At 47.8% G+C, this 26,238-nt stretch overlaps 2 protein-coding genes and 1 pseudogene across 2 annotated transcripts; 2 read left to right on the top strand and 1 right to left on the bottom strand.

The window, feature by feature from the left end:
- Window positions 1-498: 498 nt before the first annotated feature.
- Window positions 499-8,501, top strand: LOC116632755 (uteroferrin-associated basic protein 2-like). The gene is made up of 5 exons (XM_032404682.1): window positions 499-513; window positions 2,687-3,354; window positions 4,402-4,669; window positions 6,248-6,395; window positions 8,211-8,501. The coding sequence occupies exons 2-5, from the start codon at window positions 2,709-2,711 to the stop codon at window positions 8,418-8,420; spliced, it is 1,272 nt and encodes a 423-aa protein (XP_032260573.1). The 5' UTR covers window positions 499-513; window positions 2,687-2,708; the 3' UTR covers window positions 8,421-8,501.
- Window positions 8,502-10,133: 1,632 nt separating this feature from the next.
- On the top strand, window positions 10,134-24,990 carry SERPINA11 (serpin family A member 11). Its single transcript, XM_032404648.1, has 5 exons — window positions 10,134-10,311; window positions 14,177-14,822; window positions 18,478-18,751; window positions 22,240-22,387; window positions 24,641-24,990. Exons 2-5 carry the CDS (start codon window positions 14,180-14,182, stop codon window positions 24,842-24,844), a joined length of 1,269 nt encoding a protein of 422 aa, XP_032260539.1. The 5' UTR covers window positions 10,134-10,311; window positions 14,177-14,179; the 3' UTR covers window positions 24,845-24,990.
- On the bottom strand, window positions 17,712-18,194 carry LOC116632570 (annotated as a pseudogene).
- Window positions 24,991-26,238: the final 1,248 nt, after the last annotated feature.

Genomic DNA, 26,238 nt, shown 5'->3' with positions numbered 1-26,238 from the left:
ACCCTCTCCTGATGGTCCCAGGTCATTCCCTGGGTCCTTCTCTTCCCTTGCACAGCTCCTTCCTGAGAATGTGTACTCTTCCTGACTAGTCACATGGGCCCCACAATCTTTTTACATGTGTGTTTCTCCTTCTAAACCAAGAGTTCCTTGGGGCCAGGGGTTCTCTTCAAGTGGGAGCCAGGCCTTAAGCATCTTGTTAGTCCAGTACTAAGCCAGAGCATGGCTCTCAGGAGGGGTTAAGTGGATGTTTGCCAAACCCTGCCTGAGCAAATTCCTGACCAGTAACACAAATGGCACCGTAACCATTACTTTGCTCATTGTCTCACTGGGGACTGATGCGCAAAGAAAAATAACATAAATGATTCAGTTGTTGTTTGCTTTGGACAGTATTTGAACATGATCTGTCGGTCGTTAATATTAACTCAGGTTTATCCACATCGCTACCCCCGCGGCAGTATAAATAAGGCATGGACAGATACAAAGAGCTTGTGGCAACCGCAGCTCCTCTGGAAGGTAAGTCACCTTTCTCTAGGAGACAGAACTGGTTCCATGGAGTGTGTGTTTCATTGTTCCTTTTTTGCCATGTTTCAGGTAGTATTTGCCTTAGGGAAGATGATGGAAAATCCAGTGTGATAAGCGTGTGTGTGTATTTTCTGGAATCTCTTCCATACGCTAATTTCCCCACCCCATGGCCCCCTCCCCCTCATGCCCCCCTCAACCACAGTGCCCTACACCCCTTACTGCCCCTTCCCCCACTCAGACGAGGCGGATGGAGGGGGCAGGGAAGGAGGGGGGCTGCTGGGGGAATGACAGGGGTGGGGCAGTGGGAGGCAGGGCCGTGGCTGGGGGTGCTGGAGGGGACAATGAGGGCATGGGGCAGGCTGCTCAGGGCCAGGAGTCTGGTTGACAGGAACCAGGGTCTTTAGAGCTTCTCTGTCACCTGAAGAATTTGTACTCCATCTCTTCGAAGCTCATGGGGAGCCAGGAAGAGGAAATGACGATTATGCTTTGGGGAACCCACCTTGGCTGCAAAGTGGCTGGAAGGGTCAGTGGGGGGCAAGACTGGGAACTGAGAGATGCTATTTTAGTCAGCTTGGGCTGCCATAACAAAATCCCACAGACTGGGGGGCTTAGAAAACAGACATTTATTTTCTCACAGCTCTGGAAGCTGGAAGACTGAGGTCGGGGTGCCAACACGGTTGGGTTCTGGTGAGAACCCTCTCCCTGGTCTTCTGGCAATGTCCTCATGTGACCTCATCTTTGTGGGTACAGGCACAGGGTCAAGGACAGGGGAGAGCCAATGCTCTGGTGTCTCTTCCTACATGGGCACTAACCTATGACCATATATAAGGGACCCTCATGACCTTGTCTGACCCTAATTCCTTCCCATAGGCCCTCCCTTCAGACACCATTACATGTGGGAGTAGGGCTTCAACATAGGAATTTTGAGGGACATAAACCTTCATCCACAGCAGATGCTATTTCGGTAGCCATGACAAGAGATGCCATGGTGATGGATCACCAGACACATGCAGAGGAGCGGACCCTGTGCCCAGAGCTGTATCAGGAACTGTAGGAAAACCAGGCAGGAAGACAGGGCCCTGCCCTAAAGAGGTTGAACTGAACACAAACTCAGGGCATAGTTCACATCTTTTCCCTTCCCATTGGGGGTGCCAGAAATCCCACCATTAGAGCACTTTTCAGATTGCAGGCCTGACTTCTAGTCCCAGTCAATCGTGGGGGGCACATCCAGGGGAAGAGAGAGGTTTTTCCCCCAACAATGGGATGGGGCAGTAGCTGTGAGGACCGGGAGGGCCCACAGGAGGTGGCCAGGGTCACCTGAGACAACTTTGCCAGGCCCTCCATTCAGCTCATGACCCAGTCACCTGAGCACCACCTGGGCTTCCTTTCAGAAATCACACCTGGCCGCCCTGAAGCCAGATCTGGTCTCCATCTGAGCTAGATAGTGTTAGCAAGTGCTTTTGACAAGATTGAATTTTTCATGCAAAAATCTAGGTTTCCAGCTTCTTCAGAAACATAAAAAAAACAAAAGCTGGGCACCACTGACCCAGCACTCCCACACAGTGAACATAGCTGGGCTGAGTAGCACCTGCCTGCCTCTGACCTGGGCATGCCTCTCCCTTTGCCACAGTCCCCAGTGGTCCTTATTACATGATGCTTGCTGGCCCTGTCTGTGTGTATTTCTGGCCAGATCTCTATAACATTTCAATCTGCACTCCCTGCTTTATCCCTCTCCTTGCCTTCCCTTTCCATACTTTTCAGGACTTTGTTATGAGCCCGGTATTTAAAAAAAAAAGAAAGAGCAGAAAAAAGAAAAGACAGAGAGAGAGAGAGACAGAGAATTCCCAGTGTAGAGTGCTGCTCAAAATCATAGAATGTCATAGTGACAAGAGGTGCTAGGACCAGGCTGGAGAAGCGACTTGCATTAGGACCCACTTGTAGCACAGGCCAGAGGCAGAATTGGATCCCTTGACATCAGGTCATTTATCTTTAATTTGCCTAAAGTCACATTCCAAAACACTTTAGCCTTTCCTCATTAGCCTTAGTTAGCATCCTCCAATCAAGGACTAAGAGTAACCCCCAGCTCCCAGGTAATAATGGGCCTTTTCTCAAGCCCCTTAACATCGAGAACATGTTCCATGGAATGTTCCTTCCTTCCAATTAGAGCTCCCTGGATTGCTGCAGAAATGTCCCACAGGAAAATGCACCTGGCTCTCTCTCTGGTCCTCATCCTCTGTGGCCTTCTTAATAGCATCTGCTGTGAAATGAAACAAAGATCCAAATGGAATATTTACCCAGTCTCATCATGGAAAATTTCACCCATCCACCACAAGATAGAAGCTGGCAATAAGGATTTCGCCCACAAATTGTTCAAAACCCTGTTAATGGAGCATCCCAGAAAGAATATCATCTTCTCCCCTCTGAGTATCTCTGCCTCCTTGACCATGCTTTCCCTGGGGACCAGATCCACAACACTCACTAACCTCCTCGAGGGCCTTGGATTTGACCTCAAAGTCATGAAGGTGTGGGACGTGCACCATGGCTTCCAGAGTGTCGTCCAGATGCTGAAGCAGCTGAGTAGGGAGGGGCACCTGAAGCACAGGGACATGCTCTTTATCGATAGCAACAGGAAGATCAACACCCCGTTTCTGTGGGACATAGAGGGGATATATGACGTGAAGGCCCAGATGATTGACTTTCGAGATGTAAAACACACCAAGAAGCAAATCAACCACTTTGTGGCTGAAAAAATGCACAAGGGAACCAAGAGATTCATCACCTCTCTGAACCCTCATACCTTCCTGTTTCTTATAAATTACGTTTTCTTCAAAGGTAAGGTTTATCAAGTGCATGAATTCCTGTTTAGGTAACCTTTGCCCTTGTGTTTCCTGAAAAATCTCAGTCAGAAAAAAACCTAGTTTTTGTGATTCTATCCCATGTCCCATAGGCCAGTAGAATCAAAACTTTTAATTTGCTTTTATTTCATTGTGCTATCTAACATTTGTTTTAAAGATTTTATTTATTTATTTCACAGAGAAAGAGACAGACAGTAGCAGAGGGAGAGAGAGAAGCAGACTCCAGACTGAGCAGGGAGCCCGATGCAGGGCTCAATCCCAGGACCCTGGGATCATGACCTGAGCTGAAGGCAGACGCTTAATGACTAAGCCACCCAGGCGCCCCAATTATCTAGCATTTTTAAGTGTTTCTGTTCCCAACCCTTTCAGTCATATCGTTGGCCAAACTTAAGATATTTTGGAGTAAAATGGAGTAACTCTTGATGGCAGAAGAGGATTCTGCGCAGGAGTGAGTGTGCACCCATGTGCACGCAAGTGTATGTTCTTCTGATGAAAATTCTCCCTCCTTGAATACGTTAAACAATTTTAAGCAGATTTCTTTGTCATAAGACTTCTCAGAACTCTTTTTTAAATTATCTTATCTTATTTAAATTCAACTAATTTACACATAGTTTCAGTTGTAGAGCTCAGTTATTCATCAGTTGCCTATCGGAACTCTTAATCCACTAAAATGCGGTGGGAATTTTCAAAGAAGGGGTGTTGTGGTCATTGTTTCCCAGATTATTTGACAACATAATCCTTTCTTGGTGTTATAGTTCCAGAGGCAGGCAGTATTTTAGGAAATATCTTTTGAAGAATATAGATTTAAAGAAATCCTATGGTGAATATTTTCAAAACTCGTGTGTTTGCTTTTTTTCCTTTGCACCCATCTGGGATTTTAAATATTCTGTTCACTGAGGTCCAGGTATCGCTGGAAGGAGGCTGCTCCCTTCTCAAGCCCCTCACCTCTGGGGTCCCCAGACATGTGGATGCTGATGCCTTCTCCAACAGGTCTCTTTGAGTTTCTCCTTTCTGATTCTCTTAGGCATTTGGAAAATGTCTTTTCATACCAACCTCATGCACAAGGAGGACTTCTTTGTGGATGAGCGCACCACAGTGCAGGTGGACATGATGTGGAAGAAGGAACACATGACTTATAGCCGATCGGAGAAGCTGTTTGCTACAATGGTTAAAATTCCTTTCATTGGAAACATGTCCATAGTCCTTGTGCTCCCAGATGTAGGACAGCCCGACTGTACTGTAAAAGAGATGGTTGTTCAAAGAGCTACACTTCTGAAATCCAGTGGCATGAGGTATGCTACTCTGGAGGGACATTCTAGATTCACATTGAAATTTTGCTCAGATCTCACTTCCTCTGTACAAAAGTCTTATTTCAGGGAAATTGAGTATTTGCTTATTTCCTAGCATATTTGTGGAAAATGAAAGAAGCCAAGCAGGAAAAATGATAGCCTGGCTTCCATTATCAGCCGGATGCCCCTTCAACTGTCTAAATGATGGTTCTTTTTGTAACATGTATCAAAAACCCACTCCATACAAGCTCAAGGGGGTAAAGAAAGGTATGTATTAGAAAGATGCACCTAAGAGGATAAACGCAGCCTGGTGTCACAAGGGATTGGATAGGGGACCGCAACATCATTGGGAACTCCATCTCCCTGATGTCATTTGTCCTTGCTCCTCACCTCTCTGACTCAGCAAACCAGCTGGTTTACTCACCCAACACATATATCCTGAGCATCGATTCTGTGCCAGACACTGCTCAGTGCTGGGAATACAAAGGCTAGCCAACACGTCTCTGTCATTGTGAGATTTCCAGTCCGGTGGGAGAGGCAGTAAGTCAACTAATAAACGTATAAATTCAAATTGCAGTAAAACTATGGAAAAAATGAGTAGGTGATAGAATAGAGGATTCAGAAGTAGAGTATTAATTGGGGATCTTAATTAGGTATGATGCTCAGGGAAGGATCCTAAGAGGTAAATTTCCAGCTGAGTCCATTGTGGACAGACTTGGCTCTCTTCCACTCAAGCAAATGCTCCACTTGATACTGAACCTAATATGTTTCTGTTCCAATGACATATTCCTGGAAGGGAGTATTGGATTGATCCAGCTTAGTTATGGTATCCACCATGGTCCAATCAAATATGGGCAAATTACATAATGAAAGCATGATTTCCAATGGCTCACTGATCTTGGCGAGGGCAGGGGCAGTCTTTAGGCAGTAAACGTGTAGACTGGGGAAAAAAATCTCCAAATAGTGTTCACCCCATGCCATGTAGGAGCACCAGCTACTGCCCATGTAGCATATCCGTGGTTGAGGACCACAGCAGAGCGTGTCGGCCGTCATCTGCCACAGCCGTACTTCACACAATGTCATGGTTGGGACAGGGGGTACCCCAATAGAAGAACCCAACTGAATGGGTTATGACCCATTCAGAAGCCTAATATCACATGAACACAGGTGAAGATATATTGGGTTGTGAACCACACGACCTGCTGGGTAGGGGGAGGGCACTAGGCACTAGATCTCCTGCACCATATTTTGGATCACCACTCAATTAAATCCCTGCTTATAGCTGGAGGGTTGGAGGGACTCAGGGCTGGATCCCCTGCCCTGACCCTCATCTTCTCTTGGTTGGGGAGACTATGAGGGGCATAGCTTGAATAGTAAGGTGTATTTTAGGCAAGTGCGCGGTCTGGAAATGCACAGCTGCCGCTGATGCTCCAGCACCATTAACCTCTCCCCACACCAGCACCCATGCCTCATCCTTTCTTAATTCTCCCTTGGAAGAGGCCTAAAAGCAAAAACAAGGTGCTTCCCCTGGACCTGGGAGAGAGACATGTTCAGCTTCCTTGCGGTTTTCACTCCTAACAGATGGGTGCACTTAATTATGCCCAAGTTCAAGATCTTCTCCAAGATAGACTTAAAAAAAGTGCTTCCCAAAATGGGCATCAGCAATGTGTTTACTACAGCAGCAGACTTCTCAGGCATCACAGAGGAGGATTTCCCAGCTATTTTTGAGGTGAGTAGAGCAATTTCTAGAGTTTCTGTTTTATCCACAACAGTTCTGAATGAAAAACAATTAAAAAAATAGTTATAAATATTATCTGCCCTGGTCCATTGGCTTTTGAGATTCTTTGGTCATTCAGGCATTCATAAGCAATTGCATCAAGCACTTTTGGAGGCTCTGGGGATAAAGTCATAAACGAGCCAAAGTCCTACCATCATAGATGTTCCATTCTCCTGATAAGGTCAGACAGGGGACATACCAACGAATAGATATGTCCCACATCAGCCAGTGATACGTTCTGTGAAGGCAGGAAAGGCAGAAACCGAACAGCATGCTGGGGTGCAGTGGGCTGGCTTGCGGGGGGGCTGGCCAGGAAAGTTGTTGGGCTGGGTTTTCCTTCATGCAGAGGCCTGAAGAAGGAAAGAAAAGAGCAAGGGAGCACATCGAGAGGACGCATGTTCAAGTGCATCCCGAGGGGGATGTGGGCTTGACATCCTCGAAGAACCCCAAGGAGGCCCACACAGTTAGCATGGTGCATGAGACCGAGACAGGTGGCCGGTGAGGTCAGAAAAGAGGCAGCGTGGCCACATGGGTCTGCAGGTCCTGCACAGGCCCGGGGGTTGTTCTGATGGACATGGGAGACCACCGAGGCTGACACGAACTGACGTGTGTTCTATGAAAGCGACGCTCTGCGGTGTGCAGGAAGCATGGCCCATAACCCAGATGAGGCATAAACGCGGTTTGACGGGGTGTTGGTGGGAGCGTTAGCGGTGGTGAGGAGACCCTGTGTGACTTTTGAAGTCAGAGCTGGGGTGCACGGAAGGAAGTGTCAGAGAGGGCAGCTCTGTAGTTGGAGCCTGGCCCACGCTGGAGCCAGCCCCAGATAGGAAAGACGGAGGGGCCGCGGCGGGTGTGGATGAGCAAGCAGGGACTGCTCTGCCGACTGGAGATGCCTGCAAGACATCCAGATGCCTGCCATGGAGCATTTGTGGGCACAAGGGGCTGCCTCTAATTACTCCACCAAGGTCACAGACCGGCTGGCTGCTTGGTGGCCACCCCGTAACACACTGCCCAGGACGAGCCTAGTGATCATAATCCCTCATCACGGTGCAGCACTTGATAGATTACAAAGCAATTTTTCAGGGTTCTCTCACCTGATTCTCCCAAAGACCTTGGGGAGGGGACAGTGTCTGTTCTCTAACTGAGGGAGGAGCGAGCTGTCACTCACAGAGGACACCGGATGGAGTTCCCAGGGCCGGGCCCCGGCTGGGATGCAGTTTTTCTGGGGTCACAGGTTTCCCTACTCACAGAATCCCCTGGATGAGCACACACTGAGTGCGGGAGGGCCGGGCTGGGGCTCAGGGATGCCGTGCCCCTCACCGCACAAGAGCCCGGTCCCCAGGGGCCTGGCAGAGCTTCCTGCAGATCAGAGGGGGGACAAGCTCTTCCACACGGACGGAAAAATTTCCGTGCTGGGATGGAGACAGGAAAAACCAGCCCCTTCCCTCCCTCCTTTTCTCTCTACCACCACATCCTTCTTGAAAGCATTTGAGAGGCCCACCCTCAGTGATTCTATAGGATCTTTTCCTAAGCCTTCAGACCACTCAGGTTTGCTCTGAGTTCTAGTCCCCTTTCCTCTCATTTAAACACCTAAACTCCTCGAACTTTCTGCCTGCACTGGGGGAGATGGAGCTCGGTAGTTAGTGTGGACCCTGTCCTGAGGCGTCTGGGTCCGACAACTGAGAGCCTCAGGTGATTCTCCAGGAATGGGAGCCAGCGTTCCCCCCGACCATGCCCAGAGCTGAGACAAGACCTGTTTCTCCCCAGGCGATACATGAAGCCACAATGGAGGTGAGTGAGGAAGGCAAGATGGACACCCCCGAGGACATGGACTCGAGCAACGCCATCCCCTGGCGTACACACGCAGCAGCCCCCTTGGTCGTGAAATTCAACAGACCCTTCTTCCTGTTTGTGGAGGATTGGATGACTCAACGAGCAATCCTCATGGGCAAAGTCTTCAACCCCATAGCTGAGTAGAGATGGGGCCGGGCTCTGCGGAGCTGGAACTCAGCAGCTCCTGAATAAAGTGAATAAAATTCACTGCTATTGAATCAACAGAAGCTGAGTCTGAGACATGTGGGCTGAGAATGTAGTTGGGGCGGGTCATTGCTGGTCTTCTGTCCTGGGAACAGGGCAGGATAAGGAGAGGTGGGGGGCCTGCTGGGGACACTTGGCAGGTGTACCGTCTGTCCTGAAAAAGGATGGATATATGCAGGGAAGCAATTCTGAGAGGCGTGAGCAGGATGTGAGGGTCTCTTCGGGGGGGGGCTGTCTTATTGGCCTCGCTTCCTGCCCAGCTGGTAGTCAGAGCCTGTCGGCTCATCTACACAACAAGTGTAACTCCGCCAGGCAGCCCTGGGCAGGAAGCTGGGTGGGCAGAGGCAGGGTCCCACCACAGAGAGGAGCACCCACAAACACCTCAGTGGGCCTCTGTGTGTCCACCCAGCTCCAAGGGGAAATAGGAGGGTACCTACGAAGGCAGAGACCCCCAAATATTTTGGCAGCAACTTCTGTGTCCAGACCCCTTATGAGAAAGTTATTATTGCCCCCATGGGATAAGAGGGAACATGGACGAGGTTTGAAGAGCCAGGAGGATGGTCATGCACAGAATGGGAGGTGTGTGTATGTAGGAAAGGCTGGGACTCCACCTTGGAATCACACCAGCTCATTGCCAGAGTCAGGATAAAGCCTATCCTGGCCTCCCCCACTAAGGCACCACACGCTGGGGCACTGAGGTTTAGGGTCGCACAGCTCCTCGGGACACTTGGGCAGCCGGGCTTTGCTCAGCTTACAGCACTTACATGGATCACTGCTCACTCTCCTTTAGCATGTGGGACACCAGGCTCCCACCATCCTCCATGCTCACCCTTCAACATACTGGGCATTAGGACTGAACAGTATCCATGAGCACCCTTCAGCATGAGGGACGCTACGCTCTGGCTGTCCTCCATTGGACACCATCTACTCCATGGGACACGAGGCCCTCAGCGCACCCTCTCTGCTTTTGCCGTGGATCTGCTTGGACATGAAACACGCACAAGTGGGGATCTCCAGGCCTTCCTCCATCTGCTTATGCTGTGGACACCACTTCCTCCGCATTTTCTAGAACAGACTACCTTGTTGCTCATCTCTCAGGGGAGTGTCTTGTGCGAGGGTCTAGCACAGAATCCAAAATGTGAGACTCCCAGAGTCGGTTCTAATTTCCTTCAGTCATTTTCTTTTTCTGTACGTGGACAATATTTATTTAAAGTATCAGTAAAATATGGGAATGACAAGAATCAGTAAAACATTGGAGCCTCGCCACCCACTTTGCGAGCAGGTAATTTAACCTCACAGAGCCTCAGTGTCCCGTCTGTAGGTGTGGATGACTGTGACTCCTCACATTCTTTCTCTGTCCCGTTTTACTGAGAAATAATCGACACACGTCACTGTGTGCATTCCCGGTGAACAGCAAGGCAGTTCGGTCCACGTGTGTTATGAAATGATGATCACGACGGGTGGGGTCAGCATCTCCTGGTCTTGTCACTAGGGTGATCTGGAAAGAGCACTGTCCAGATCACAGGAAACATCACTGACGGGTCAGCAGCAGCCACATTGCGACCTCTGTCGTTGTCACCGGTACCGGAACATCCTCAAATGGAGTGGGGCCCAGAATCACAATCCGCTCTGATTGTAGGACGGGCAGGCAGGACAGATCCTTCCAAATAAAAAAGGTCCCTTCCTGGTGGCTGCACATTGCTTTTGTCCAGTTCCAGGAATTGACCTGGCAAATATTGACTGGGCCGCCCTGATCTTCAAACACCATTTCCTGTGGGTAGGAGGCCACGCAGTGCTGAAGACCCGGGGCCCCCAGCCCAGGGAGCTTGCTGTGAGTACTGTGCTTATGCCTGAAGTGCAGGCGTGCGGGTGTGTGGGGTGCTCCTCTCTCTCTCTCCCTCCTTCTCTCTCTCTTCCTCCCTCCCTCTCTCTCTTTCTCCCTCCCTCTCTCTCTCTCTCTGGCTTTGGCAGCAAGGATGGGAGAACTGAGTCCCCCAAAGGAAAAATGCCACGATATACTGCTTCTAAGGCTTTAAGTGGGAACTTCAGGTTTTAAACAACCTTTTATGGAAAACTTGGCCATCAAAAATGCTGAGAGAGGAACTCCCAGGACTCCTGGTGGTTAGACAAGAAAACGGGATAATACAACCCAAAGCAAATGACAACATTGCCGTAGCAAATTTACTTGAGACACGGTTGTAGCAAAAGGCTCACACTTCAAGAGCCCTTGTCTAGAATCTGAATCATGCTCCCGCCACTTAACAGGTGCTCATCTTGATCCTGAGTCCAGTTTCTCTGTCGGCACAGCAAGGGTACTAATCCCTGTGTGTTAGGTTCTCATAGGGATTCCATTAAGTGACATGAATCAACTATCTCTCAACAAAGGCACCCCTGGCATTTGTACAAGACCATTCTTCACTGCATGTGACTGCTCTGGCATTTCCAGAGCTGTCTCTCTCCCACCAAACTCCAGGAGCAGCCCCTGCTCCAGTCTCTGAGCTGATCCCAAATTCCATCCCCTTGCATTTGAGAACACATCTGGCTGGGAGCCTGTGATACAACGGATCTAATATCCCCGCACAAAATAAACAATATATGGGAATATTATCATTAATTAATGGAGTTCTTAATTTTCATCTGGGATCTTTCTAGAAAAGAAAGAAAGAAAGAAATTGGGTGTAATTACACCCGACCTCTATAGAAAGGGGTGGAAATTCACATTGCGTGCTTCCTACATGTCAGGTGCTTTCCACACCATATGCCTTATAATCCTTAAGTGCCCCCCACCCCGGAGGGTAGGCATTATCCTTTGTATTTTGCAAATGGGGACACTGCGGGTCAGAGAGTTGCCTTTGCGCAGACCCCACAGTGAGATACTGTGAAGTCTAATTCAAACCCAAGCCCTCTGACTTTCCATCATCTTTGGGAAATAAGCCTTCTGCAAGTCTGGGAATCATTAGGGTGCAGAAGGGCAAACATGGTGAGGTCAATGGGATAAAAAGAATAAACCAGAACCAGTTTTATTACAGCTGTATTTCTGAATTTCCCCAGGGGCAGGCCGATTTTTAAATTGTTCTGCTTCCCAACGTGAATGGAACCTGTCGTGAGGGGAGCCCACCAGAGCTCTGGGGGAGGGAAGGAGGAAGGACGCGGCCTTGGGAAATGGCCCACAGTACTTTGCTCAGCAAACTGTTTCCACATAACTGATAAGCAGGCTGTATTCGTCCCTCCCAACAACTGGCCTGTGGGGCTTTTAGGGCCCCGGGTGCTGTAAACCATCTACAAAATGTGATCTCTCCCACACCACCATGGTGTCTGTAATTGACCCAGAGGTCATTGCTTTGGGCAAAGTGTGGCAATTAAGACACAAACGTTATCAAGACAGACAAACGGCAAGGATCGGGTGGTCAGCGGTGGAAGGGTCAGTTCTGAAGGGGACAAGGGACGGCAATCTCCTTACTGGGGACATCAAGGTGTGGGGGAGTCCGGGTGGCCATGTGATAGTGCATGCTCTATGAGGACGTGCGGAGGTGTGTGTGTGGAGACCCTGAAAGGGACAGGGGCACTAGACCGGGGGCAGAGGGAGCAGAGATAAGCCACGTCTACACTGCAGTTTCACCTCGAGCTGGAGCTCCCTCCCTGCCCTGAGGAAGGAGTCCCCTGCTCCTGCACCATTTTGACTCCCTAGAGGTAGAAGGCTTCGCTGGCACATTTCGTGACCTAAAGTACTAGAGAGATAAGATTCATTTCCTAGGGCTGCCCCAACAAAGCACCACAACCTGGGTGGCTTCAAAGACAGAAATGGATTGTCCCACAGTCGTGGGGGCCGGAAGTCGGAGATCCAGGTGCCGGTGGCAGGGCTGATTCCTTCTGAGGCTGGGAGGGACAACCCGCTCTAGAACTCTCCCCGAGCTGCCGGGGGGGTTGCTGGCGATCTCTGGCATCCTTGGTTCTAGAAGCATCACCTCGATCTCTGCCTTTGTCTTCACAGTGCATTCTCCCTGTGTGCCTGTCTGTGCCCGAATGTCCCCTTTTTAGAAGGACACCAGTCTTACTAGGTTAGGTCCCATCTAATGACTTTGTCTTTTTTTTTTTTCCTTAGAAACACTATCATTTTATTTTATTTTATTTTATTTTATTTTATTTTATTTTTTTATTGTTATGTTAATCCCCATACATTACATCATTAGTTTTAGATGTAGTGTTCCATGATTCATTGTTTGTGCATAACACCCAGTGCTCCATGCAGAACATGCCTTCCTCAATACCCATCACCAGGCTAAGCCATCCTCCCACCCCCCTCCCCTCTAGAACCCTCAGTTTGTTTTTCAGATGGATGTGAGTCCATCGTCTCTCATGGTTCTTCTCCCCCTCCGATTTCCCCCCCTTCATTCTTCCCCTCCTGCTACATTCTTCTTCTTCTTTTTTTCTTTCTTAACATATATTGCATTATTTGTTTCAGAGGTACAGATCTGAGATTCAACAGTCTTGCACAATTCACAGCGCTTACCAGAACAGATACCCTCCCCAGTGTCCATCACCCAGTCACCCCATCCCTCCCACCCCACCCCCCACTCCAGCAACCCTCAGTTTGTTTCCTAAGATTAAGAATTCCTCATATCAGTGAGGTCATATGATACATGTCTTTCTCTGTTTGACTTATTTCGCTCAGCATAATACCCTCCAGTTCCATCCACATCGTTGCAAATGGCAAGATCTTATTCCTTTTGATGGCTGCATAATATTCCATTGTATATATATACCACATCTTCTTTATCCATTCATCTGTTGATGGACATCTTGGCTCTTCTAATGACTTTGTCTTAACCAATTATACCTAACCGCCCCATTTCCAAACAAACTTTCAGAGATACTGGGGATTCGAGCTTCAACATATGAATTTGGGGGGCACACAGTTGAACCCTTGACAGATGTCTTCCCTGAACCTCTTCATCAATTAAGATACAGGTTTCAGCGGCTGCCTGTGACAAGGGGTGCTCGAGATGACAAGTTTGATGGAAACAGAGCTGATCCGTCCTCCCAGGCTCCATCCACCCCTCAGGGGTGGCCCCCATCCACCAGGCCCCATGACTCATCATCACCTCAACACTCCACCTAATGAAAAATCAGAAGAGGAGAGGGCACTCCCCTTTCTTGGAGGATCTGACCCAGGGGCTGCACACGCCATCCTCTGCCCTCCAATTGGCAAGAGTGACGTGAATGGCCACACCTGGGTGCTAGCAAGGCCCAGCCTCACTCACTGTCACCGTGTCCTGAGCATCTGCTCCGTAGCCACCCCCAGTCCCTGAAAGTTAATGAATGATTCAAATAATGCCTGGAAAGAAGAAAGAAAAAAGAAAAAGGAGGGAAGGAAGGAAGGAAGGAAGGAAGGAAGGAAAGAAAGAAGGAAGAGAGGGAGGGAGGAGGGAAGGGAGGGGAGAGGGAGGAAGGGAGAATAAACAATGGAAGTTTGTTTTTAGAGCCCAGAGTCCTTTTCTCAACAAAACCTCATAGACAGATGATCAATATGTCAAGCAGATTTAGGGCTATGGCTCAGTCTGTAGGCTCACCCTCTGCAGAGCCCCTCATGACCCCTGTGTGGGGTACAGTTTGGATGTGAGGCTCACCGTGTGAGCAATGGGGAGTGCTGAGGTTACTTATGAAGTAGGATGACATGTTCAACATCTTGTTTTCAGGGGATGGGTCCAGCCTGGCTGTGGCTGCTGGGAGCAGGGATCCTGCCCTCTGTCCACTGTCAGCCCTTTCCCGCCCACAGAGATAAGAGTCTGGGGGTCCCTCAAGCCCCCCGTGATCAGCTCTCCGCGCCAGCCCCCGCCTACCACAAAATCACACCCACCGTCACCAACTTTGCCTTGCGTTTGTACAAGCAGCTGGCCACGGATACCTCAGGAAACATCTTCTTTTCCCCCGTGAGCATCTCTACCTCCCTGGCCCTGCTCTCTCTTGGGGCCCAGGCTGACACCCCAACTCAGATCCTGGAGGGCCTCGGCTTCAACCTCACAGAGACCCCAGAAGCTGACATCCACCGGGGTTTCCAGAGCCTCATCCACACCCTTGACCTGCCCAGCCCCAAACTTGAACTGAAAGTGGGCAACTCCTTGTTCCTGGACAAGCAACTAAAACCTCAGCAGCATTTTTTGGACACTATCAGGGAGCTGTATGGAGCTTTTGCTTTTTCTGCCAACTTCTCGGATTCTGCCATGACCAGGAGGCAGATTAACGAGTACGTGAGAAAGCAGACGTACGGGCAGGTGACGGATTGCCTCCAGGAGTTCACGCAAGACACGCTCATGGTTCTCTTGAATTACATCTTCTTCAAAGGTGAGGACTGGCTTGGGCAAAAATACTGCCGCCTCCACCATCTGCAGTCCTGCCCCTGAAAGCCACCTGTCTTCAAGTCTTGCAGCTGTCCCTTTGGGTAGTTACCTCCATATATTTACATAACCTTCCTGTAGGACTACTCGATTTATCAATATTTGTTTTCTCTTGCCATGTTTCTTCCATTCGGTTTTTATTCTGATTTTTTTTTCTGTTAGGCATTCAATCATACTCTTTTAGGTATAACCCCCTTTTTAGAAAAATCTTACTTTTTATATTAGCATCTGTTTTGAACAAAGAAAAATATACAGAGAGTGATATAAAACAACCATATTCTCCCCAACCAGGAACAAACAAATATTAACATTTTACCATTTGCTTCAGATTTTTATTTTTTTAAAGAATACTATATTGCAGGGAGAGGTCAGTTCCTTTTTTAAGCCTTCCCTGGTCCCATTTCCCTCCTTCTATCCCTCTCCAGAGGCAACCACTGTCCTAGGAGTGGTGTGCATCCCTTTGCCTGTGTGCTCCCTCCATGAGCATATTAAGTATCCATAATCCCATCTGATACAGTGTATTTGTTCTAAATTTTATGAGAATGGTATGGTACTGTACACATGATCTTGTACTTATGTGTTAGTGTCCTCACCAGATCCTTTTTTTTCTTAAAGGTTTATTTATTTGAGAGAGAGAGAGAGTGGAGGGGGAGGTGCAGGGGGGAAGAGGGAGAGAATCTCAAGCAGGCTCCCCCCTGAGCGCAGAGCCTGACGCAGGGCTCAGTCTCACAACCCTGAGACCATGACCTGAGCTGAAACCAAGACTCGGACACTTAACCAACTGAGCCACCCAGGCGCCCCATATCTTAATTTGTATAAACAACTTATTAGCTTATTTTGACTGTGGCATTGAACATGTCATACTTGCGGGGCTCATATCTTCTACTCGTGTTATTTCCTGATTTAGTAGCTTATATCTCTATCATGACACTAGGAAAATGAATTCTTCCATTTTTTTAAACTCAGGTCCATTCAGATGTCCTTTGTTTTTACCTAGTGTTTTTGTCTATTCCAGGATCCACATTACATTTAGTCACCGTGTCAGTGTGGGCTCCTCTGGGCTGTGACAGCTTCTCAGACTTTCATTGCTCTCAATGACCTTGCTGATTTTGAAGAGTATCGGCTAGATACTCTGTAGCATGTCTCTCAGTTGAGATTGATTTGCCTGTTTGTTTCTCACGATTAAGACTAGGGTGATGGGCCATGCGGAGGAGGGCCACAGAGAGGAAGTGCCATTCTTTCTTATCACATCAAGTCAAGGATGCGTACTATCAGCATGACTTATCACCGTTGATGTTGACTTTGACCATCTGGCTGAGGGCATGCTTGTCAGATTTCTCTGTTGCAAAGTTACCCTTTCCCCATTGAAGGAAGTCACTAGGTACATCCCACACTCAGGGAGTGGGGTGTTATGCTTCATCTCCATGAGAAAGGAGGATCTACCTAAATTATTTGGAATTCTTCTGCATGGGAGATTTTTCTTTTCTCTTGCATTTATTTATTCAATCACTGACTTACATCATTATAGACTCAAGGATATTTATTTTATATTTGAGGTTGAATCCACTACTACTTAGCTTTGTGGCTTAAAATTTTCCAACATTGATCATGAGAAGATCTTTCCATTGGTTCCTGGTCCCTTGACATGCCCCCATCATTGCTGATTTTTTTTTTTTCTTTTAGAGCACTTCCTTACTTTCTGGCACTACAAGAAGCTCCAGGCTCATCTTTTATATCTCCTGCCCCCTGGAAAACATCTCTTTGTCTCTCTGTGCTGCCATCTGGCTGATTTCTTCAGCTCAAACTTCCCTTTTACTAATTCTTTCAAAAGAATTAGTATCTAGTGTTTCACCCATCCACTGAGTTTTCAATTTCACTGACTATATTTTCACTTTGACATCCTATTTTTCTCAAATCTACCTATCATTTTGTCATAATGACCCATTCTTATGAATTTTATTCCTTCCTTTTTTTTTTAACACACTAAAAAAAAAATGTTTTTCAGATTATTCTACTATCTGGAGATCTTGAACTTTGAATTCTTGGTTTTGCTGCCCCAACTGATTCTCTTTCAATAGAGGATTGAAATTTTTATCTTTGGGCTCATTTTCAGGGGAAATTATCTTTTCATGAGTTTCTGATGGCCTGTTGTGAAAGGGCCTCTAGGAGACAATTTCACATTTGCCTCTGGTATAGTCCTATTGGTTTCACTAGTTCCATTTTTAATTTCTAGGTTGAGGAGTCCCTGCACTGAATGATTAATGAGAACATAGACTTAGGTTGGGGAGTTCCTACACTGAATGAGTAATAAAAACAAAGAACCCATAGCAAGTGACTCTTCCCCTCCACCCCCACCTGGAAATGTAGTGACCTGTCCCAACTCATCCCTGAGCTGCTGGGCAGAGTTTTTTAATCCAGGCTTCCTAGACGGGGAAGGGATTGCTTTTCATAGCTTTTGACTATTTGCAGAGAGATCAGTTCCAAGTGTGGGCCTGGGTTTCATTTATTTCCCCTGAGAAGACATTAAACACCACCCCTGGGGCTGTATCTGATTCTGATAACGAGCCAGATGACTTTGGTTCTAAATCAGAGATATGCATTCCTGCTTAGTATCTGTAAGGTTTGATTCTTGTTTTTGAACTCAGCTATTTATTTATTTATTTATCAATTATTTTGTCCAACTTATCTGGGTGTTTATGCAGAAAAAAAAACAGTTTTTTCTGCTTTAACTAAGTCTATGATACTGATCAGAAGTCTCATGGACCTAAGTCTTAATCATTTTTAATTCTCCAGAGTCTGGCACAGTGTCAAGTATGTTTTATTTGTTTATTTTATTTTATTTTTCCAATCGATGAAAGGGAAACTTATATTGAGGCCCCAGGGCCTTGGGGCTTAGGCAGGAGGCCGCCCTGTGGACAAAGGAAGAGCTGGTGGAGTGGCTTTCTCTGACTTTCTTCTTGGGGCACAGGTTGTTGGTGTGGCCATAATTCTTGGGACAGTTGACAGCGTGGGTGTGCAGGAGAGCATAACACTTGTGGCAGATCATCTAGCTGCAATTGTACTTCTGGGCAAGCTGGCAGAGGGAAGGTTCCTTGAGACCACCCCGCAGGTGAAATACCAAGTGCAGGCTGGACTCTTCCTGGATATTGTAGTCTGAGAGAGTGAGGCCATCCTCCAGCAAAAATTAGACACTGCTGGTGAGGCAGGATGTCCTCCTTGTCTTGGATTTTGGCTTTGACTTTCTCAGTGGTGTCCGTGGGCTTGACTCGAGGGTGATGGTCTTGCCTATCAGGGTCTTCGCAAAGATCTGCATCTCTGCATCTGCCACAAGGCCACCACCACCAAACCACTCGGACACCTTGTTGAAGAGAAAGAGGGGTCAAGTATGTTTTGAATGTTTGCTGCATGAATGAAGTTTCAAGTTAAACTTAGGTCTCATGTTTGAGATGTATAGGAACGGTATTCATTCATTTATTCAAAAACATACATCAAGACTGACTACATATCAGGGACTTTGCTAGCATCTTGGGAAAATCTATGAATAAGATAGTTTTCTTACCTTGAGTATGTTCTCACAGTTTTATGGATTTTTGTGTCCTAAGCCAAGTGGAAGCATCCTTTCAATCGCTACCAGACCCTGAAGCAAGAGAGCTTCTTTGTGGATGAGAGGACGCCCCTCTGCATCCCCATGATGCACCAAAAGGAAATGCACAGGTTCTTCTATGACCAGGAAATGGCTTGCACTGTCCTCCAGATAGAATACAGCGGAAACGCACAGGCTCTGCTGATCCTACCTGACCCAGGGAAAATGGAGCAGGTAGAAGCAGCCCTGCAGCCAGAGACCCTGAAAAAATGGGATCAGTGGCTTCAGCCCAGGTAAGTGTCAGAGCAGAAGGACTCCAGCAGATGTGGTTCAAGAACCCAGGCGAGGCTTTGATCAATGCCAACTGCAAAAACCCAACCCCTGGGTTTGGCTCATCATTCTGCCCTTTAACTAACTATGTAGGTAAAATGAGGCCATAATCACTGCCACATTGGGTTAGCTGGAGGATTGATCAGGTTGGCACACAGAAAGTTTTGAGATTGGTCATGGTAAGTGCTCACCCGGGGTTAATCATTCTTATCCTTTCCTGAGTGTTTTTCTGGTCAACCTTTTTTCCTCTTATTTCTCCCTTTTCCCAGAATAATTTACTACCAGAAGGTAGTGAAGTATAACCAAAAAAAAAAAAAAAATCAGATTAAGGACAATTATTAAGAATAATTATGACTCCCACATATTTCTTAAAAGAGCCCCTCTTTTTTTTTTTTAGTTTATGTAAAACTTTGTTTGACCAAAATGTAGAAGAAGTAATACTATACCACATACGTTACAGTTGCAAGAATCTAAACAAAAAGTGTACATTTTATTCAGTTGCACAATTTGCTAGTGTACCTCCTGGGTAGTATGATGCTTAATAAGTAAAAGTGAGAGGCAAAGGATTTGGATAAACTGGAAGCAGGGTGATTTTTGTCAGAATTGTAAACTTGAGTTGGCCCCCACAGTGCTAGGGAATGTGGACTCTGAGATGTTGACAAGGAAAGCAGAAATACAACAAAGCCAAAATGTGTAACCTTGTTGACAAAATAGTCCATATCCAATTTAATTAGGAGTTTCTTGGTCTTTTATTAACTTGGCCCTGAAGAAGGACTTAAAGCCCTAGATAGGCAAATCTTCAATTTGCCTTTCCCTGAAGTAGAAGAGAGATAAACCTAGGCCAATTACTTTATCTCCACCTTGCTGTCAGAGAGCGCCCCCTGCCCCACCCAATGTTTGGTTAATATTGCTCAATTATTGATGGCTAGCAGTCTTTTTGATAAGGCTTCTTTGAAGAAAGTGCCCCTATTTTAATTAAAACATTTCTTAAGGAAATTAAATACTGAGAAAAGTACTGTAAAAATCAAAGTGCTAGTTTTATGGGATCTCAACTTTTACCCCTTTTTATCTCACTTTTCAGTTTGTGGTTTTTCTTACAATGGTTTCAGCCTTTTCTGGTATGCCTAGACCCCATTTTCTAGCGAACTCCCTCATGGGATCTATCTTGTTTCATGAGAGTTCTGATATGAAATCTGGCCCTGAGTTCTAATTACCTCTTGCTGCATAATAAACCACCCCAAAATGGAATGGCTTGAAAAAAAAAATCTATTATCTCTCTCCATCCAGTGGGTAGACTGGGCTCAGCCTTGTGGTTCTCCCATGGGGCTTTCCTGTGTTGGAGTCAGATGCTGACCAGGCCTGGAGCATGGAGGTCTCCTCTACTGGATATCTGGTGCCTGGGCTAGCCAGGTGCTCAGATAAGGGCTAAGCAGGTGTCTCGCTCTCTCGGCAGCATCTCCGTGACACTAGGTTGAGCTCCTGAACAGCAGCTCAGCATAGTTGATGTTGTTATAATGGCAGCTCAGGGCTCCAGGAAGGAGTGTTCCAAAATGCAGGAAGTGAAAGTTCTTGCTCTTTTAAGATCTGAGCTCCAAAATGTCTCTTCCACCATATGCTTTTGGTGAGAGCAGTCACAGAACCCACTCCGATTTGGAGGGAGGGGTATAGACCAAACCTCTTGATGGTCATCTTTCATCTTGAACCCACGAGCAGTTGGTAGACACCAGTCGCCCTCAGGCCCACAGGATCCTTCCCTCAGCTCCCCAACCACACTGAGGGATAGGAAAAGGTATTTGTGCTTGGGCAGAGATTCAAGTACCAAATAAAAGAGATATAAGTCAAGGACAGAGGTCAGGATAGGACACTATTCCTGTTGTCTATGAACCTACATGGCTGTGGTCAGTTTTGGATTCCAACGCCATATTCTCAAGCTCCTTTGGGGTGAGCCTGTCCCTTCCCCTTCCCCTAGCACAGGAGGAAGTACCATAGAATCTTCTAGACCAATAGATTTTCCCTCAAGAAGATCTGGGGTTTTTTGGTTTTTGGTTTTTGTGTTTTGTTTTTTTAGTAGGTTCCATGCACAGTGTAGAGCCCAATGCAGGGCTTGAACTCAGGACCCTGAGATCAAGACCTGAGCTGAGATCAAGAGTTGGACAGACACTTAACCAACTGAGCCACCCAGATGCCCCAGGAAGGTCTATTTTGACCTCTCACTTTGACCTTCAAAAAGCAAAACCAACCCAAGTTAGTTTTCGAAATCTCAGATGTCTCCTGTTACTGTTTCTCATGCCAGAGAGTTATAATATCACAGCAGCATGTTAATGGGCTTTCAGACATGAAAAACTTCAGACTGCCAGGCCTCCCTCTGTTGAGCTGTGAGGAAGGTTCACTTGCCCAGGGGAGTCATGCTCCCCGGTAACTGTCCATTCTTCGTGACGTGGGTTGAACACCTGCCATGTGCTAGACTCCACTCCGATCACTCCATGGTTTGGGCCTGCCCCCAAGGGCTGCCTGTGGAAAATTTATAAAGTGGGCCAAGATAGTCTTGTTTTCTGTTCTCCACATCCTTTCTGTCCTCTTCAGTGTTTGACCCCTGATTTCCAATAGCCTCTCCCTTCGATTAGACATCTGGACGCTCACATTGTCCCAGAAGTTAACTGGCAACGAATCTCTAAGCTGATTTAGGCTCTCTAATCTGAATTCATTAGAGACAGAAGTTTCCAAGTGGGTTATTAGTAGCCAGGGTCGCAGGGCCCCTGCCCTGACAACTGAGAAACAATAATCAAGAAGAACAATCCCAAGAAGAAAAGGACAGATTTGCTCAGTGTCAAAAAGAACTTGTGAATTTACTGCAGGCAATGCGGTGATCCGATGGCAAAGGCCAGTCTCAGGACAAAGAGTGGCCCACACTCTACACACGCCATCTCTCATCAGATCCTCACAATGGCCCAAAGCCCAGACAGTAAGAGCAGACAGTGGCTTGTAGTAGGGAGTTGCCAGCAGATGGATTTAGGATACAGTTCAGAAGGGGAGCCAGCAGAACCTGCCGATGAATTGGACGTGGAGGTGGAAAAATGAGGGCAATATTTCCCTTGCATGGTTACTCCTTGGATCTGATCAGTTACGCCTCGTAAAATCCCTTGCCCGATGTCTGGCATGGAGGAAGTCCTCCATAAATGTGCGGGAGATGAAGACACATGGCCATGCCAAGAGTCTTCTCAGATCCAGACAGAGGAGGGCTGAAGAGGTCACAAGAGGTCTGTAAGGTCTAAAGAGAAGGGGGTTCCAGGGTTCTGGAATGTTCCGGTACAGCGGGGAGTGTTGTGGTAGGACTGGTTCCCTTCCCTCTGGGAAACACTTCTGCTTCCCAAAGCTCCGGCTGCCCACAGACGGGGTGGGAGCAGCCCATTTAACCAGATAGCACCACCTCTCTGGCTGATTGTCTCTGCAGCCTGTTGGATTTACATCTGCCAAGGTTTTCCATTTCTGGGACATATAACCTTGAAGAAATACTTCCCCACATGGGTCTCACCAACATCTTCAACTTAGAAGCTGACTTATCGGGAATCACTGAGCAGCTCAACAAAACCATCTCCCGGGTAAGGTGGTGAAAGTGGATGGAGGGGAGGGTCTTTTCTCCTTTGAAGTGTGCATTTGAAAGTCAAGTTTCCCTTTCTTTTTCCCATTCTGGGTCTTGATCACAATCTATAAGGCTTCTTTTCATGGGCAGCTCCCTTCCCACCTCTCCTCTGTATTCCTCAGAGCAGGGACACTGAGTCCTGAATAAAATAGACATGCATTCGGGGTCATCCATGGAGCCAAAATTTCTGCGGTATGGGATTAGCTTTGTCACCATTCCTTATATTTCCCCCAGGGCAGGCAGTGAAACTCTGTCTTTGTTATAGAGAGTAGTGGGGCATGGACAAAAAAATATATCCATCAGCCTTGCTACAGAGACAAGCATCCCCTGAATCTCAGAGCCTGAACAGGCTTATTTCCTGTTTATGTTCCATGTCAGAAGTGTGTCACGACCACGGGGCTACTGATCTACCTCACATTGCTTCTCCCTTCCAGGATGCAGGTGAAAGGAGAAGCCCCTATTTAGGACATGTCATTCACATAGCAGTGGGAAAAAAAGCAAGAGAAACTGTGTGATGGCTCTTCACATTTCTCTTCACTGTGGCCTATGCCAAGGCCACTCATGTGCCCCTGGCTACAGCCCATAGTCAAGATGGCCATCTCTGTTCTCTTCCTGTAGGAGGCATTGTGAGTCACGGGGCATGGGTGGGGATCCACGACTCTCTACTAGGAAAAGAGAGTTAATAGCTGGGAATAACAATGTAATTTTATATTAGAGTCATTGATTATTGTTTGGAGCTTTGTTATGAATTTCTTTTTTTTTTTTAAGATTGATTGATTTTAGGGGCGCCTGGGTGGCTCAGTCGTTAAGCGTCTGCCTTCGGCTCAGGTCATGGTCCCAGGGTCCTGGGATTGAGCCCCGCATCGGGTTCCCAGCTCAGCAGGAAGCCTGCTTCTCTCTCTCCCACTCCCCCTGCTTGTGTTCCCTCTCTTGCTGTGTCTCTCTCTGTCAAATAATAAAATCTTTAAAAAAAAAAGATTGATTTTAGAGAGACAAGAGAGAGAGCACAGGGGGAAGGGGCAGGGCAGAGAGAGATGGAGAGAGAATCCCAAGCCGACTGGGGATCGAGCCCCCCGTAGGGCTCCGCAGGGCTTGATCTCATGACCCTGAGATCACAACCCGAGCCGAAACCAAGAGTCGGTTGCGCAACCTACCGCGCCACCCAGGCGCCCCTTTGCTAAGAATTACATAAGGACAGTTTTCTATCTTTTGCTTGGGAAAGGCCAGCTGAGATTAGGAATGTGAACCAAGGGAAATAGGGACGTGGTCCTGTGTGTGAACGTGAGTGCGTGTGTGCACATGCTTGTGTGTGCACGCCCATGGTGGAGAGGGTGAACAAGAAGGAAAAGAAATAACTTAGCCTTTTAAAGAATTCCTTTTGCAGTGCCCTTAAATGCTAGGTGTATATCTTCATAGAACTTTTTAGAAAGGAAAAGGATTGTCAAGGCCAAAAATGTTTCAACTCTTTTTTAAAGCCTCAGAATCCTTTCTTCCTAAAAAGGTGTGTGAAGATGAGAGTTTAAAAAAAGGAATTCTGGAGGGGGGTGGGGGGCTGGGGTAACTGGGTGACGGGCATTAAGGAGGGCACGTGATGGAATGAGCCCCGGTGTTGCATGCAACGGATGAATCACTGAACTCTACCGCTGGAACTAATAATACACTCTGTTAATTAATTGAATTTAAATTAAACAATTAAATTTAAAATAAAAAAAGGAATTCTCACAGAAACTGGTAGAGGGTTTGGCACATCAGACAACCCAGTTCCCTGAACTCATGTTAAAAACCATTGATTTAGGCTGAGCAGGTCATTTCAAGAAGAGGCCAGCAAGGCTTAGAGATGTACGTGCAGCTCAGAACAGAGACGGGTGCTCAGCTTGCGGTCCCGGGGCCCAGGTGTTTCAGGCGCCCTCCTCAAACTTGCCGTTGGGAGTTTGCAGCCTGGTTCCTGCACAGCGCTGCTCAGGCTCATCTGTGTTCCCCCTCGGAGCAAACAGCACTGTCAAGGCCATCCTCCAGATGTGGTGGGGAGGGGGAGGAAACGCAGGGAAGAAGCAGAAGCAATGAAGGCTGGGGGGTTGCCTCCGGGGAAGACGGGGCCCGTGAGGCCTGAGGGGGTGACCCTGTCTGCAGCTCCCTAGAACCACACAGGTGGGATCTGTCCCCTGAGAGCGCCCTGAGCTGACGCTGTCGCTATCCCCGTCTCCCCTTCTAGGTGTCACACAAGGCGGCCGTGGACATGAACGTGTGGGGAACCAGGGCAGGGGTTGCCTCCGGCCTCCTCTCCCAGCCCCGGGCTCTGAACACAACGTCGGCCCCACAGGCCCGTTTCAACAGGCCTTTCCTGGTGCTCCTGTGGGAGGTGACCACTCAGAGCTTGCTCTTCCTGGGCAAAGTCGTCAACCCGGCTGCAGGGTGACCGTGGTGGGAGGCCAGGTGACGGCTTATCTCCCCATCCCCCAGAACAATCAGGAAGGCCAGCACCAGCCTGCACCACGGGCTGCTGTGAGGACCAATTAATCAGTGTGCAAAGATCCTAATAAAGTTGACCTTGGGTTGTGTGAACATTGAGGCGCAATGTTTACAAGGGAAGGTCAACGCACAGAGCAGCTTTGAGTCCTCGGCTCTACAATCTCATTGAACCCAGGATCAACTGTGATTAAAAAGTCAAAAACAGAAACAGCCTCATGTTGTGGCCTCCCAGGAGATGTCCACCACTGCGGATCTTTCCTGAGGGTCCCAGGAAAAGGCACAAGGGACATCGGGAGGAATAAGCAGCTTTCTCCCTTCATCCTGACTAACCTCAGCAGTAGAGTGAAGTGAGGCCATCCTGAAATGTCATGGCCCAGATATCAGGGACTAGATCACCTTCAGAGGAGATTGGGACCAGGGCAGGGGCTCCAAATCATGCTCTAGGAAAAGAAGGGGGTGTGATAATGGGCCAAGATAGCATGGGAGGTCAAATGGCCAAGGGCAACCCAAGATCAAAGAAAGTGGGAGGGTCCACATGGCCAGGTGGGCACTAACTTGGTCAGTGGGATGAATTTGGGGGCAATATTCAGTTGCAATAGGGCATCTTTAGAGTTGGAGTCTCTACCCCTACAAGTGTGCCCCACCAGTCTCAAGGAGGCATCCATCTGTCCAAATCTAATGGGGAAACACAATAGGATGCCAACTTCTCTGCATGTATGTATCATGCATGTGGAAATACCCATCCCCACAATGAAGTTAGTGCCAAGACCTAGAGGGTGGCTGTGGGTGGTGTGTGTCTAGGAAGGAGTCATCCCAAAAGGTGCCCTTGGAAGAAATACTCATACACACCCTAAGGAAGTCATACTTGAGTTGGATCCTAAAAACCAGGTAGGTCTTAAATAAAAGATAAAAGAGTAAGATGGTCTCGGGGAGAGTGGAGGAGACCCTCTGTGGGCAAGGGCCAGTGAGGAAAGAAAGGAAAAGGTATGTTGTGATAAAAAAGAGAGAGAAAAACCCAGTTTTGCAGTAATAGAAGGTTCACATAGGATCACAGTGGAAGGTAATGCTGGAGAGGTATTTGGAGGTAAAAGGTTGGAGGCTTTGGATGCTAGATAAGTGGTGTGGATGTTGCCCTGTAGACGGGGCGGAGTAGCTATATGCAGCGAGCAGATGTGGATGTGGACCAAGTGTGACTGGGAAAATCATCTGATGGCTGAGCGTAGATAAGACCCAGTGTGGTGAAGGTCAGGGTGAGGGGCCAGCCAGGAAGGTGCCACACTGTAAGGCCCACCCCACCACATGCCCTGTCCTGGCCCGTCCCATATCCCTTCTCTGTCAGAC

The sequence above is a fragment of the Phoca vitulina genome, unplaced genomic scaffold (assembly GCF_004348235.1).
Source record: "Phoca vitulina isolate PV1807 unplaced genomic scaffold, GSC_HSeal_1.0 scaffold7, whole genome shotgun sequence".
In the NCBI taxonomy this organism is placed as follows: domain Eukaryota; kingdom Metazoa; phylum Chordata; class Mammalia; order Carnivora; family Phocidae; genus Phoca; species Phoca vitulina.
This window is presented reverse-complemented; position numbering and strand designations above follow the sequence as displayed.